Genomic DNA, 14,401 nt, shown 5'->3' with positions numbered 1-14,401 from the left:
TGATTTTTGAAATTCTGTTGAAGAGTCTTCGGGAAAATTTACACATCCAACCTAACCCAAATTTCGGCGCAAAGATTTAGTGAGAGGGATAAGTGTTTGCGACTTGGATTACGAACTTACTTCCTTGTTGCATTTGCTCTCCGTTTCCAAATATGTAGGGTATAATATGAAGAGAATGACTATAAAGGAAACTACTCGCAAGGATGCTGAAAACTCTTCGACCTTGTGAGTGGTTTCCTTTATGAAAATATACTGCGATATCTCGAATATCGGACCAACTGAATCATGAGGCGGCCTGTGTGCAGCACATTCAGTTGGAGGACATCATAAACTAGATATTCAATTGATTCTCCCGTGAAAACCAGATTGATTTGCAAATGAGTGTATTTCTCTAGAATGACTATAGCTTGTGGTCAGGTTTATTGCGTTTCCCCTAAGGTGTCACTTTTCACACTCTCTTGCTCTCTTTATTGACGGCTGGAAAGGTTACTTCAGAAGCGAAAACTTTGGATAGATTTGATCATAAACGGGACACAAAAGACAGTATATTTTTGGTCTCTGTGGAGTTGTGTGAAATAAGTTATTCATCCATTCAACCTATATTGTGTAGGGTGGCGTCAATTCCAATGATGGGAACTTGGTGGCGATCCAATCATGGTTATTAACTTCCAATCCACCGAAGAATCCACTTTCTCGACAGCTTTCACCTCCCTCTGTTTTCAGACTATCATTAGGATTCTCAAGTTTCTCAAAGTTCTCAGGTTTCGGGTCTCTTTGAAATAAAAGATTACTTTGTGTCCTATGAAGAAGTCTGTACTTCTCAACGGGATAGGCGTTCGACTCTAGTTGGAGCGCATTTTATCTACTTATTTCGGTAAACGTCCTTTAAACATTTTGGTGAGGTTTGCATTCCAATGTTCCCGTTTGTGCTGCAGTCGTTTGCGAACTATGTAGTTTTTGCAGCAAATTAGTTAGTAACCTAAGAAGTAGCACTCAACAAAGCCTTTTTGAAACAAAACACGCTAACGGGCTCCTACTGGTGGAAAAAAATGGAGAAGCCGAAAACGAAGCTGCGCACTATCAAACAGGAACAGGTTGGCTGCAGACAATCGGACACCGAAGCAAAATCTTCGTCTGTACAGAATCTGAGAAGATCAAAGTTCTCATGTTTATTCACGGACTGTACACAAAGGCTGTCTCGAGATTCGGTTGATAAAACCTCCAATAAAGTCCCTTTTGTTTTTGAAGTAAAATTTCATGACCATTTTTCAAAGGAGCCAGACAACATTCATTTCACACTAAATATTTCAAAAAAGATACAACTCCGCTAGCTTCGTCATGCGTGAATTTTAGAATGTCCAAACCTTAATTTTAGACATTTCATTCGCTTTGGTAGTCAGTGAATAATAGTTTGAATTTTCGTACCTGTTGTCACTTTCCCCACTTGTTATCTCAGCAGTGGTCAGCAGTATAGAACAACCTGTGGGCTTACATGTCAGAATGATAAAACCTGAAATTTTGTGTGCCAGATGTCGGAGTGCATTCGGTTCAAAACAAGTAAGGCCTCACGAAGGATGTATTTGTTAACTGTTTTCCATGTGGACCGGGAGACAACCATCTTGGTGCCTTGGTAGGCATTTTTGAACCTTGGATCGACTAAAGCTATGTACATCCAGAAAAAATTAGAAGTTGAATAACCCATGTACACTCTCGTTATGATTCGCATAATGAGGTGACAAGAGTTGGTCAATTATGCCGAGCTTACTGTTGAACTTTTTAGTAACAGGGTTGAAAATAATGTACCAATGCAGTGGATAGAAAGCGCTCTTTCGCATCGGCCCATTAAGTTATCTAAAACTGCCTTCCACACCAATCACTGTGATCCTTATCTCTAGGCTTATGTGAGTTCACTTTCGAAAAAGCAGATTTTACTAAAAACCCTTTCGTGATTATCCCTTCGGTACACGAATGAAGATGCGACTACCAACCAACCCCTTGCAACTGAAGGAAAGCGAGCTGAATACCGAGCAGTCTATGGCTGGGAATTTGCGGATGTCACTGGACGTTCTATAGATTCAAGCTTATTCGCGGACAGCATATTGGCTGACCCGCATGGAAACTTGCGTCTAAGAGGACTAGCAGGACCAACACGCGGTGAACTTCCATTCAAAATACGTTGTGATGCCGTAATCAGCAAGCTTCCGACAGCACCTGGCGAACCAACAGGGCCAGCGAAGTCCTACAAATCAGAATTCTTTGCCTTGGCTGTTACCAGAGCTGATGGAACAAGCACACTGGACGGAAAGGAGGAGGCAGACAGTAAGATCGTTTTTGTTCACTGGTTTTATCATTATCCACGCCTTAAACGTAAGCTGATCATGGCGACTTTTACCTGATGCATATAGCTATATCTCGATGACTCATTACTGCTTTTGTGGCATCACGGGTTAGTATTCCATTCTTTTTGAAAAGTCCTATGCAATGAGCTGTAGATACTCCAATGGATAAGGAGTGAAGCTATTGAACGGAAGATGCGTGGATCGAACCCAAACCCGGCTTTTCGACTTTTCCTATCTAGGTTTGGGCAGTCTGGCAATATATCATCCCTCGAGCTTCTCTCGAGTTGCACGCCAGCGGTGCATCGAAAAGATGCCAAAGCCGAGTAATGCCGTGCTATTCCCTACAGCTATATCAGACTAGACAGTCAACTTAACATGGCGATCACATTTCCATCATTTATTAAAGCGGCGCTAAGCATCGATGTAATCCCAAGCGAGAAGTTTCTCATACACACAGAGTCAACTTTCCTATAGGGGGTGTCCTTGAAGGACTCAAGGACTATCTTTGCGTGGCCTTAATGCGAATGAAACAGACATTCTAAATAGCCAAATGTTTGCTTATCATTATTTGATAGTCTGTCATGTCCTTGTCATAATTAAATAGAGACACTATCCTTTGTACACACTTATCGACAGATCATTTGATGCCTTCCGACAAGTTTATAAATTATTGTGATCACTTTATACAAAGCACATTTTGGAGGGACTGTCAGGTACTGTAAAGAACCGATGCTTCATTATGCTCCCAGAGTTACTTCTGTCGACGAGGACAAATACCCTGAAATCACGCGTTTTTACTATTTTGGACAGGAACCGAAAGAATTCGAGAGTAAAAGTGAAAACAATCGATCCCGTCACCGGCAGAGCTGCATTCATCGTGAATCACTCAATTACCTTTTGAAGGGGGCCTTTCATTTTGGAATATAAGACTTTTGTTGATCCTCAAACGAGCTCACATTTCCACCCCAATTAGTTCACCTCTTTCACTCGCCTCGGTAAATTCACTGGTGAAACAGAAACCTACTGTTACTAATTTGATGGATAGCTGCAATCTCCAACTATAGACGTCATACTGCAAAGTAGTCATATGAAGAGGCCTGGATGGATGAATTTTCGGGCCATTGGAATTGCGTTGTGTGTGCAATTACGTTAACCTTTCTAAACGTTCGATTTGCGGACAAGACCGGTTACTGTGCCACATGAAGGGAAGGAATTTGTCTCCACTACACGGCTGATAAACGACAGTTTGTCTCTTTTTGTGGGACACAGGTGTTGCCCAGCAGTAATGACGGTTAATTCTTTAAAATTTAGATATATGGAGGATCACAACAGACCCAGCTTTTGCCCTGGTCGTTTGATAATGCATTGGTTGGATCTCAACTGCACTCGCTGCTTATAGAAGTCGTACTTTATTAGTTCAAATTCTTTCCGTCGCCTTTCTCGGTTCGTTTGTGCAGAGTTTTGATCAACCCCCGAGGCATTTGCAACCCGACTTCTAAAAACACCTTTATATGTCCCCAACTTACCTTCATACAATCACGTGCAGCTGCAAACTGCCTGGTCCACCTGACTGCTTGATGTCATTCAGTTCAATTTAACCTAGCTGTAATTGTACATACACTGTCCTAACAAAACCTAACTAGAATATTATAAGCAAGTGTTCGTCTTTATGCCGTTTCCTATGGGGGCTATGAATTCGCCCCATTTTCATGACTGGTTTTGGTGCGTTAAAATAGACCATTGAGTGTCAGTTAAACTAACACAACGTCACATGACATCAGTCAGAAAGTCCTTCTATGATCTGTTGTCCCACTCGTGCAAACTGGTGGCATATGCAGCTGAAAGATGGAGAGTAGAGACCAATTTTTGTCCGGAAGCGAAAGTCGTACGCAGTCTGTGCTTATGGTCACTCTGGACCCGGGAACGATGAGTATACTGCAGTTGTTGGTTTTGTGGCCAACATGGTCTCCTTTGCTAGATTTAGAGTGCCTGTAGCATGCGTTGGAAGTCCATGACCGGACTTAGTATGCTTTGCAGGGTTACTATTTATCTTGGTAAAAACCGGAGACTTAGAAGGTGGTTCACATGGGAGGGGTGCGAAACTTACAGGGAGGTGGCTACAGTACTACTGCTAAACGAATTAACTGAAGTTAACGACCTTCTGGTAGGATACCACTTACACAACGGGTGGATATTCTGACATCCCTCTCTCGCGGCGCCCTTCTGACGTTCTTCAAATAAGTTTACTCTCTGAGGTTCCAAACACCAAACCCAATATGCGTAGATTTAAACGTTCATCTGAAAAATCGAGCTCAGTGGAGTTCATATGAATCATTCGGACATGAATTTCTTAAACTATACATATAAAATTGTTCACTTACTTTCATATGACTACCTTCTGAGACGGGGTTAATCGGCTTTAGATATGGCTGTATTGTCCTAAGTGAGACTTGAGGTTGCATTGGTGCAGTAAGAAAGATTAGTTGAAGATTATCACAAATTAGGGGACCTTTAAGTCATATCTGAGTTTTACATTGACATCATACAAGTAATTATGGTTTTATCTAAAACGAAACTCGAAATGCGCCAGACGCAGAAATTGGAAATCCATGAGATCACTGCCACCAGCAAATGCAATAACTGATTCACCATTTGAAGGGATCTGGTTTGGTAGCTAACCTGGACCCTATCAGTCACGGTTCAAGTGCTTTGCTTTGGAACCTAGCTAAAGATGCTCTGTCGTTTGGCCACCCAGCTCAAGATTACCGATATACTGGTTAAGTTGAGCAAACGCACTGTCCGAAAGACGTTGAGCGGAAACAATTTGAGGTTTGGATAATGCTGCGGATGGGCGCTTCCAGTGCAGATCTACAAAATATGTGACAATCAATGTCGGAGGCTGAACAAGTCTTGAGTCAGACACGGCGTCTCTATAATTTCATGACTACGTACAACTGCCCTTCTAATTTTCAGTTAGTGGTCGGAGGATCATAGTTACGGTAGATGGACTTCGTCCGGATCGTACATTAACCCTACTGCCTTGGCAAGATGCAGAATTGAGATGTATTGCTCAAGGTGGGTTTAATGCTGTTCGTCTATTCATTGTGATTGTTTTTTTCTTAATTGGATCGATTCAGTACTATGCTTACCGCATAAAAGCCATCTGACTCTGCACGAATTGATTTTCGTGGATGAGATTGGTCGTTGCAAATCTGGTATCAGCTACAAAACCGTACGTACTCAACTTTTCGTTCCAAACAGTGGCAAGCTACACAAGTAGGAAGCTGTCAGATATGCCCTCATTGGCTCCACGATAAACCAAGTTTGAGCATTTGGTCAAATCTTGGTCTCCAGATCGAAAAAACTTGGTATTCCTGCGGGGACAAACTCCATTTCGATGCTTCACAACCAGTTGATATTTTGACAGCTGACATTTTCAATAAGGGATAAAAAGTCATAGCCTGCTCAAATTTTCGTTCAAACAGGCCTGGTGAAATTGTATCCCATTAGTTCTAGGTGCGCTTCAAATAGGCTATAAATGGTTCATGTGTCTTGTTTTTCCTTAAGCATTTTTAAAGATAATATCAAAAATCATCCATACTTACATAACCAGGACAAAGGATGATTCGGTTTATCGGCGAAAATAAGGTAAACTGGTATGTTACATCAGTAAATAGTGCAAATGTATGCGTACAATGCTATTTCCGAGTGCTTTTGAGACTGACTTGTGAGAGGTACTCGAAATCCTAGTCACTTTTTCTCCGAAAGATGGGCTTCAAGAGTTTCTTGAAAGTGACTGGACTGAACGCTAAACAGCGATTCCAATGATCCTGTTTCTGTCAACTTAGCGCCTCATCATTGCCGCTGGTGACCTTGCTAGGCCTTGCAAAGCAAATTTTCAACCCTGTCCAGTCTCAGTAGATGTTTATCCCAACGGTGTGTGGATTCCTTATTTTTCTCGCTGTGAATGCATCTTTGGCGTCTTGGAGAACTGTGTAAACTGCCCTGTTCACTACCTATACCTCGTAACTAAACAAAAATTCACGCAGATGCAAGGTGAAACCGTGAGAAAAGATCAGTTACCTGAGGTGGCAAATGCCTGTATTCTCCCCATCAGTGACGCAGATGCTGATAGACCCCTCTTAGAATACTGGAGAAAAAAACAGAAATTCCAGTTTGAAAACCCCCAATTTCGTGCATACTGACCTTTAGTAATTCTGATCGACGTGGTTGAAAAGCCCATGAAAAAAGATCCTCGTAAGTTTGTTTTTCTTTATCTCCTCCATCACTGATACCATACTAGCGGGTAAATTCCGTACCGTTTGGTTGCAGATTCTAAGACGGGAACAACAGCTCAAGATGTGACCTACGGTTGGGAGTTCCGTCGAGCTTCTGGTCGGGGATTTAATATGGGATTGTTGGCGACGAACGTGAATCAGGAGAACGATCGATTAAAATTGACCAAAGTGAAGCCACTTACTCAGATGGAGGATCCACCTCAAGGCCGCTGCGTAGTACATCGCGGTCGTCAAGTATACCATTCTGACTACTTTGGAGTGAAAATTGGGTTGACACCAAAGGGCGAAGAGATTGAAGGTAGGCTGTGGAATTATGTTCAAACTAACTACAGGCGAACGTTTTTGGTTGTGAACTTTGGAAAACTTCCTACCAGTTTTCTATGGAAATCGTGCAGCAAACCAAGAAAGTGCATGGCAAATTCATCGGTGTTTCACTTAGAAGATAACCTGTCTGAACTCGTCCATTCAGTTATATTAGTTTACGACTTGCCTAATGGGTTGGAATTATTTGGATTTCATGGGGTTTTAGGATCACCTATCGGCTTAGCGATGGATTTGAGACGTAGCAGGTGAGAAGTATCAGGTGCCATATGTCATTCGATAAAGAATTCTTGGTGCTGCATTGAGCAAGTGCCGAAGATGACCAGCTAACTAATGATTGTTTGTAGCCGCCTCTTTTTTAATTGGCTCATATCTGCAATGTTGAACAGGAAATGTTTGAGCCTCTGATATTTTTCACTGAGTCGCCAGGAAAATGCCAGTAACCTTTCGACATCACGCACATCTGGATTAAATTGGCAATCGCATCTCTATAATTGTATTATATTGTATTTCTATGTCCACCTATTATTGTGAAATTGAGGTATGGTGCATGGTTTCGGCTGAACTTATTTACGAATCTGTTGCAGACAGCTTAATCCTGATGGATTTCGTGAAACTTTCACAATCGCTTTAGTGCTGGGGAAACGCTTGACCCAGTTAAGTGTACATCTTCAGTGACACAGCTACCTATTCTGAAAACCAAGATCTATTGTTCTGCGCTGAAGAACGGATCGTGCTATCCGTCAGGCAACTCTACAAAAGTCACCTATGAACCGTATTTTGTAACAGACTCCTTGGTTCAGTGACCATAAAATCAGTACTTACGGTGAACCCATGTTTCTGATCTGTTTTGCCATTACTGTGACAAGGCCGACCAAAAACCACGTGATTTGGAATTGATTACAGTAGCATGATCTTTGGTCAGAGGCTGCGAGCCTGTGCGAGCCAAATTCAGTTAAATCTCAATGCCGTCGGCAACTGAGGTCTGTTTCGAAATGTGTAACAGCACTTCTGCACGGCAGCTGACCAGAGCGATCTTACCTGCTTTCTTACGTCAGAGCAACAATCAGAAGCACTGATGATTGCAAAGTTCAACCCCCTGCCACTGGCTCGAACGAGAGTGACTGCAGCCAACTGGTCACATTTTCGAACTAAATTTCCACCCTGATATGGGACCCGGTTGCAGAAACATATGGCCAAACTTTTGGTGTCACTCAGTTTCTCGAATTTTCCCCTACTCAATCTTGGTCATGACGAGGATCTTCGTGTGAAGCGGAAGAAGTCAATTATAAACGGACAGATTTTAGCTTTCAGTTAACACGCTGTGTTTGTGGTGTTTAGAAAGACTGAAATTTCTTATCTAGCTGCTCAAACTTTTTTACACGTTGGGTGCCAAATTCTTCCATGGTTAGAATTGATCGTATTACTGCTACATTCTTCGTTGAACTCTCGCGTCTGTGCATAAAGATAAAAGTGTTCAAACTCCTAAACCATGAAAAGTAACGGAACATCTTCAATCTTGTTCATTTTCAATCATTGGGAAAAGTTTGGAACCGATTGAGGAATCATCATTTCAGAAGGGCTTGGTGAACAGCCGGTAGTTTTCAACTGGGTATCGTCTCGCTTTTGAAACAAAGGCTTCATCAGGCAGGTCACCAAGTTAACCAGGTTTTAGGACAGAGGGGGAACCAATCAATGAGATCTCTTCAGATTAGCTCATCAGATCACCTTTGAATGTCGATTAAAGTGTCTTGTCGTTTAGTGTGGTTGCTTAAATCTTGTGAGTTGGAAGAGCTTCCAATCCGTTTTGACCGGGTTTGGCTCCTCCCTCTTCCACGTCAATTTGCTTCAGGTGATTATTCTATTCACCTTGTCTGTCACTGTTGGATTTCATTGGCCTGTTGGGCCTGTAAGTGCTACGACAATTCATTTGGGGGGGAGTGGGGGGAGGGTGGGTGAGATTAAGTGCACGTTGGACCTACGCTACTTTTATTGATGACTCACTCCTCCACCACATGTCAGCTCGACTGATTTAAAAGCGTCATCCACACGCTTTCCAGCTCTACACCTTCTAGTAACATTGGGCCCCTTGGTGATTTCCGCCGCCTCAGCCACCAATCTCTGTAATGTGAACAGTGTTTCTTACCTCGAAACCTCAACATTTTATAATTCTATTCTGTATTCCGTGTCCAGTTCATGTTCCGCTATTTCCGAGTCTTTCGTTCGCGTTTCTCGGCGGGCTCTTTATATTCCTCCTGCGCTCCCCAATTTCAGTGTGAAGTTACATGGTCGTCAGTTCTATATGGACCTATATAGACCTACAAAAACCTATCTAGACCTCATTACACTTTTGTAGACAGTCCCCGGTTCTGTTCGCCGGGTGGCGATCTTTCACTTGAACCAGTTCAGGGTGCGAAGTGTTCCCCTTCTGGAAAGCGACTCTTATGTTAGCTATGTTTAGAATCCTTCGAATGACCTCCGATCTCCCTTATTTAGATGGAGTAACAGCAGTCTTAATCAATTCTCTGTTGGGTCTCGCTACCGGTACCAACATCCTTCGCAAATTACGACTGATCAGATTAGCTGGATATCCAGTTCCTCGAAGTTTGTCGTTTACTTCGATTTGGGTCGCTTTCCGATCAGCATCTGTACACAGGGACATTACGCGCCTAAACATTGGTGAGGCAGACAAGTAGTTCAAATTGCCCCGGTGTCATTTGTATTCTCATACGCTGTGACCTTTGGTTTTTCCGCTACCTTGTGCGAACTTTTGTGTCAGAAACGAAATGTTGCCCAGTTAAAAACTGTCGACTAACAAGGCTTTCTGAAATTTCAACCTTAGTTTTGTTTCCACGTTACCATAACGAAATACAGTTTGCGGCCACAATGACCTCAATGACGTATTGGTGTGTCAACCCATTTTCTATTGTACTCAGGTGACGGTCGTGTTCTGGTCAGTGTTGATGGAGCGGATCAAAAACTCAAAGTCGTCAAAGTGAAACCAGACAGCGAGGTGAATCTGACGTGCGTAGCCACAGGTGAGTCAATCTTTCATACAAGCGCTCCACCCATGAATAAGTCTATACGCTTTCCCAACAGTGACATGGATAAGCTTAGATCCACTGTACTCTTGAAAAATCTGAATAGGACCTCTCCGCCAATTTTCCTCGGAAAAACTTTGCCGACGTTTCCTGACTATTCCGGATCACTTTTACTCATTAGAGCGACAAAAATTGCTATACCTAATGAGCTCATTAGTAATCATGCTTGACGTGCGGAGGAATTCAAGGTTTCTTGTTTGGCTAGGGCCTTCTTTCTTTATTGTCCAAAAAACTATGCATATACCCGAACATTAGCAAGGGAATTCTACGTTAGTTTCCCACTGAAAACCGAAAGGGTGAGTTTTCTCATGGAATTCCGGTGCATCGGTCTATAGCATCATTCTCCGAGAAACAAAAGACGCCAGTCGGTAAGGTTGGCTTGAGTTCAACGATATTTTATGGACATAATTCAATCAATACATTCCGTTGGTATTAGGTTCTTGCCGTACCTATCCGGACACCATGTTTAGCGTGATTCGCTTTGGAGCAGTTGACCATGCGATTATCGTTATGATGTCCTGTGGAAGCGCAGTCCTAAGCAGAATCTATGCCGATTTTTTCTCGGTCACGGATTCAACTGCTCCACAATTTTGCGAAAAGCAAGACAATTTTAAACAGCAAATTTAACAACGAGATCCGCATATGGGCCTTAATCTCTTGTTTAAATTGAACGAACAATTTCGTGGTATATGGGTTGCCTGTTTGCCTGTGCATTTCATCCGCAACGAAGTATCTGGTGACATCCTCATAGTATTGCGTTGTACTGAACTGTGGCATTTTAGTGCACTGTAGTGGGTTTATTTTATTTTATTGCTTCTGATTTTACTGAGGAAACTGCAAATTATACGTCCTCAGACTCTAAATGCTCCGGAGTGTTGAGCCTACAACTTCGCTAGAGGTGACGTTATACAGACCAAGCTGATCATTTGCTACCTCCTATCTAAAGATCGTGCTCACATGGCTTCACCTTACACTGAATTGATCGTACTGATATTTTATACGTTTACATGATGTGATTTCATACTTCATCAAATTTGTGCTTTCAGTCCAAACAATTCATGTGTATTCACCTACTGCCTGAATCTGTGTAGACTCATCTACGGTTTCAAGACTCTCGGTTGAGGAATTGTGGTGATACATCGAAATACTAGTTGATCGCTGTAGAATTACGTGCACCAAAATTGGCTTTCAAATGCAATTCATCTTGTCTTCCCGGATTTTCTCAATGAGAAATAATGGACGATTGTTCGTTCGGAGGTGTTTTTCTGTCTGGCGTTTTAGTGGTAAAACACAGTTTAGATTCATGCTGGCTGTTGCTCAGTTTACAGATTTCGTTTTTTGCTCCCAATTGCTTCGCACTTTTATCAAACTGCTGTTTTGTCTATTAGACAGCAATCGATTCTGGTTGATACATGTTCACGTGTTTATTCAGTTGTGTTAATTACAACCTTGGTCTGGCCGTGGGAACACAAATCCGCAGTGATGTGTTTTCCATTTCAACGTTTCTCTTGAGGTTTCCGTACGAATCTGTTCCACATCGGTGCTTTTGACGGAAATGTCTCACATTTTGAGGTTTTCAAGTCTACTGACTTTGTTATTGCACTAAAATTCCCCATTCTTTAGGGCAATCTCGCTTCACCTCAACTTTGATCTTACGCTTCACTCAACATGAACTATTTGACTACAGAACGTATTATATATTAGTGACTGAACTACGGGTTAGTATGAGGCGTGATTACGGGTTTAGTATGGCGAACGACTTCTAACGTTCCGTCATCCTTTTATGACCACGGGAAGAGAAGGGATCATATGCTTTTACCGTGATCCATTTCAACAAGTTTCACTGTACGAAGCCCACGGAGGCATTCGAAAGCAATCTCCTGCAATCTTTAAAACATCAAACGTTTAGTGGTCTCGCAGCACCTAATGAAACGTTGACTATTGTGAACATTCACTCATAGTTTACTTTCCCACTAGCAGATCACTTACGTAAAAAACTTAAATTAAACAATGATAGATTTTTTGTCGTACTTTCTTTTAGGTGTGGAGACTGGTGCTCCTGTTTCCAACGCTCAGTACATCTGGGATATGCGCCTGGTCCCTGAAGAAAGCGCACCAGAATTGAAAGGTACACTGGGACCATTTATCGAGTCGGTCCTTGAGCAACCCAACGGGCACGTCACACTGCGTAGTGCCAAAACGATATCCGGTATTGACCAGGCCAGACTGCGTTGTCGTGTGCTATACGACAAAACCTGGTACTCTTCGCCCTTCTATCGACTCATACCTGATTCCCCGGATCAGCCACCTTATACACCTGGTGAGGATATGCATACAAGCTGTCATGTTTTCAGTGTTTCTGTAGATTCATTGGTTGCATCTTAGTGTTAGTCGTGATGTAGGTTGTGTGAGAGACGCCGCTTGGATTTCGACTGGTTATTACTGAAGAGTGGTTGGGATTGACAGAGTAAACAAGGCTGAAAAAGTCAAGCACTCAGTTGGAGTAAAATAATCGATACAGTGTGTTACGAATAATGAACATCTGCGTACTGTAATGACATAGGCAAATTCCCACAAAGTTGTCAAGATGTCACGTTGTCACCTCACGGTCCGAATAACTAACGGTAAAACCGATCAAAACTCACAATGAGCTTGAAAATCATTCAGAAGCAAACGATGTTAGGGCAGATATTTTGACTAAATCCCACAATTAGTTCACTATGAGTGCATAGTCAAAATCAGTTGCTTGTATAGTCGTCGGTCCTCACTGAGAATCCGCTTTTTACCAGGCTTTGGAACTGAAGCATCAGTAATCAGACTATTGTTTGAGTTGCTCAGTGGCTGGCTCAACACGACTTTCACACCTAATGGGAATTCGCCAACCCCGCAAGCTGGTCAACAGAAACCAGGATCTTCTTTAGCCTAGGTTGCAGAAAGCATCTGAGATACATCTATTACTAACAGGCTACCAAGAATAAACTGGCTACACCTCTTGTTTGACGAAAGTACATCCATCCGGATTTTCTCTCTAAGGCCTGTAAAGATATACAAAATGAACTGACATGCAGGATTATCTCGCTCAGAGCCCGGCGGTATGCTAAGTGCTTCAACCGAAAATATTCTAGTACCTTAAATACAACCCAGTGTATTGCACACTTTTGCGTTGGTTGAACTAAATTCGTATGACAAGGATTCGACAGATCCCACGTCCTCATCCAAACTTTACTGTAATTTCCAGACCCCGTTGTCTATCCGAAGTATCGCGTCGAAGTGGAGGGCCTAGATGCAGACGGACGTTTGACGGGTAAAGTGGGTGATTCTCCTGTCCTCAGATGCCATGCCTACGGTGAGTTTTCTACCTGATCTTTTGGTTTAATAGAGCCCTTTCCAAATGCGATCATCCCCCCCGCACATGGTCACCCATTGTATTATTTGTCCCCTAGATGCCGGCACAGGGACTGAAACTCAGACAGTTAATTACTACTGGGACTTCAGTCGAACGGACGACGAATCTGTGGCTTCGGTGGACTTGGTTACGGGGGCTCTTAGATTTTCCGGTAATGAGGTGCACCTAGATGGCCTCGTGCCGATTCCCGGGAACATCCTAGGACGCTGTCTGGTCGTTGATCCTGGGTTTGACAAATGGGATGCCTCCCCGTACTTTTCTATCTATGTTCCTGAACCCGTGGAAATAGTTCCTGACAAGAAGCCTCGACCAGCCTGGCCGATTGAGGCAAACGGTAAGTTTTCACCATTTTGTAAATCGTACTTTGTTCATCCTGGTCCAAAGAAATCCAATACTGTCAGACATACTTCTCATGAATAATGGGTGTTCGAAGTTGTGTGTGACTCAACTTGGTGGACAGTCCAACCAAACAACTACGGTACACTTAGTGTGACGTACGGATCACTACTAGTTTCTGGTATAGGAGTGTGTGGGTGTATCATTTTGGCTCTACCGAGCTAATAAGCAATGAAAGGGTTGAAGCGAGGCATGCAATTCTTCCATCATCCGCTTAACTTACCATAAGATTAGATGAATTGGATGAGAATGAGACGAATTTGGAGTAGTCCGAATAACCGTGAAACACGAGCAACAGTGTAATTGGGACTTCCCAAACGCCGAACATCTTTTGGTCAAGGATGTATCACAAAATTTTGTACGGCATGCCACAGGCTACAAAGCAGCAGGAAAGGTGGGGCAAAACTGTGTGAAGGGCCTCTTACTCTTGGTCGTTGTCTTGTTCGCTGAAGTGGGCAATTTGATTGTAAACGTTTCATCACCAGTTGAGGTGACATCATCAGTGCGTTATTGGGGAGCGTAGTGGTGCGTAGCGGTGGG

General features: G+C 42.8%; 1 protein-coding gene across 1 annotated transcript in view; it reads left to right on the top strand.

Moving 5' to 3' along the window:
* The window catches only part of T265_00466 (hypothetical protein), a gene marked incomplete at both ends in the record, with an annotated part of 178,917 nt that overhangs the window by 115,654 nt on the left and 48,862 nt on the right, over positions 1–14,401 (top strand). Inside the window, 7 exons of the mRNA XM_009164239.1 lie at positions 1,975–2,319; positions 5,313–5,414; positions 6,672–6,935; positions 9,895–9,996; positions 12,101–12,379; positions 13,298–13,405; positions 13,503–13,799. Coding sequence (XP_009162503.1) covers positions 1,975–2,319; positions 5,313–5,414; positions 6,672–6,935; positions 9,895–9,996; positions 12,101–12,379; positions 13,298–13,405; positions 13,503–13,799 — 1,497 coding nt within the window. The remainder of the gene's footprint in view (positions 1–1,974; positions 2,320–5,312; positions 5,415–6,671; positions 6,936–9,894; positions 9,997–12,100; positions 12,380–13,297; positions 13,406–13,502; positions 13,800–14,401) is intronic.

Source organism: Opisthorchis viverrini, assembly GCF_000715545.1.
Source record: "Opisthorchis viverrini unplaced genomic scaffold opera_v5_4, whole genome shotgun sequence".
In the NCBI taxonomy this organism is placed as follows: Eukaryota; Metazoa; Platyhelminthes; class Trematoda; order Opisthorchiida; family Opisthorchiidae; genus Opisthorchis; species Opisthorchis viverrini.
The sequence above is the reverse complement of the archived record's forward strand: the minus strand, read 5'-3'. Positions and strand labels throughout refer to the sequence as shown.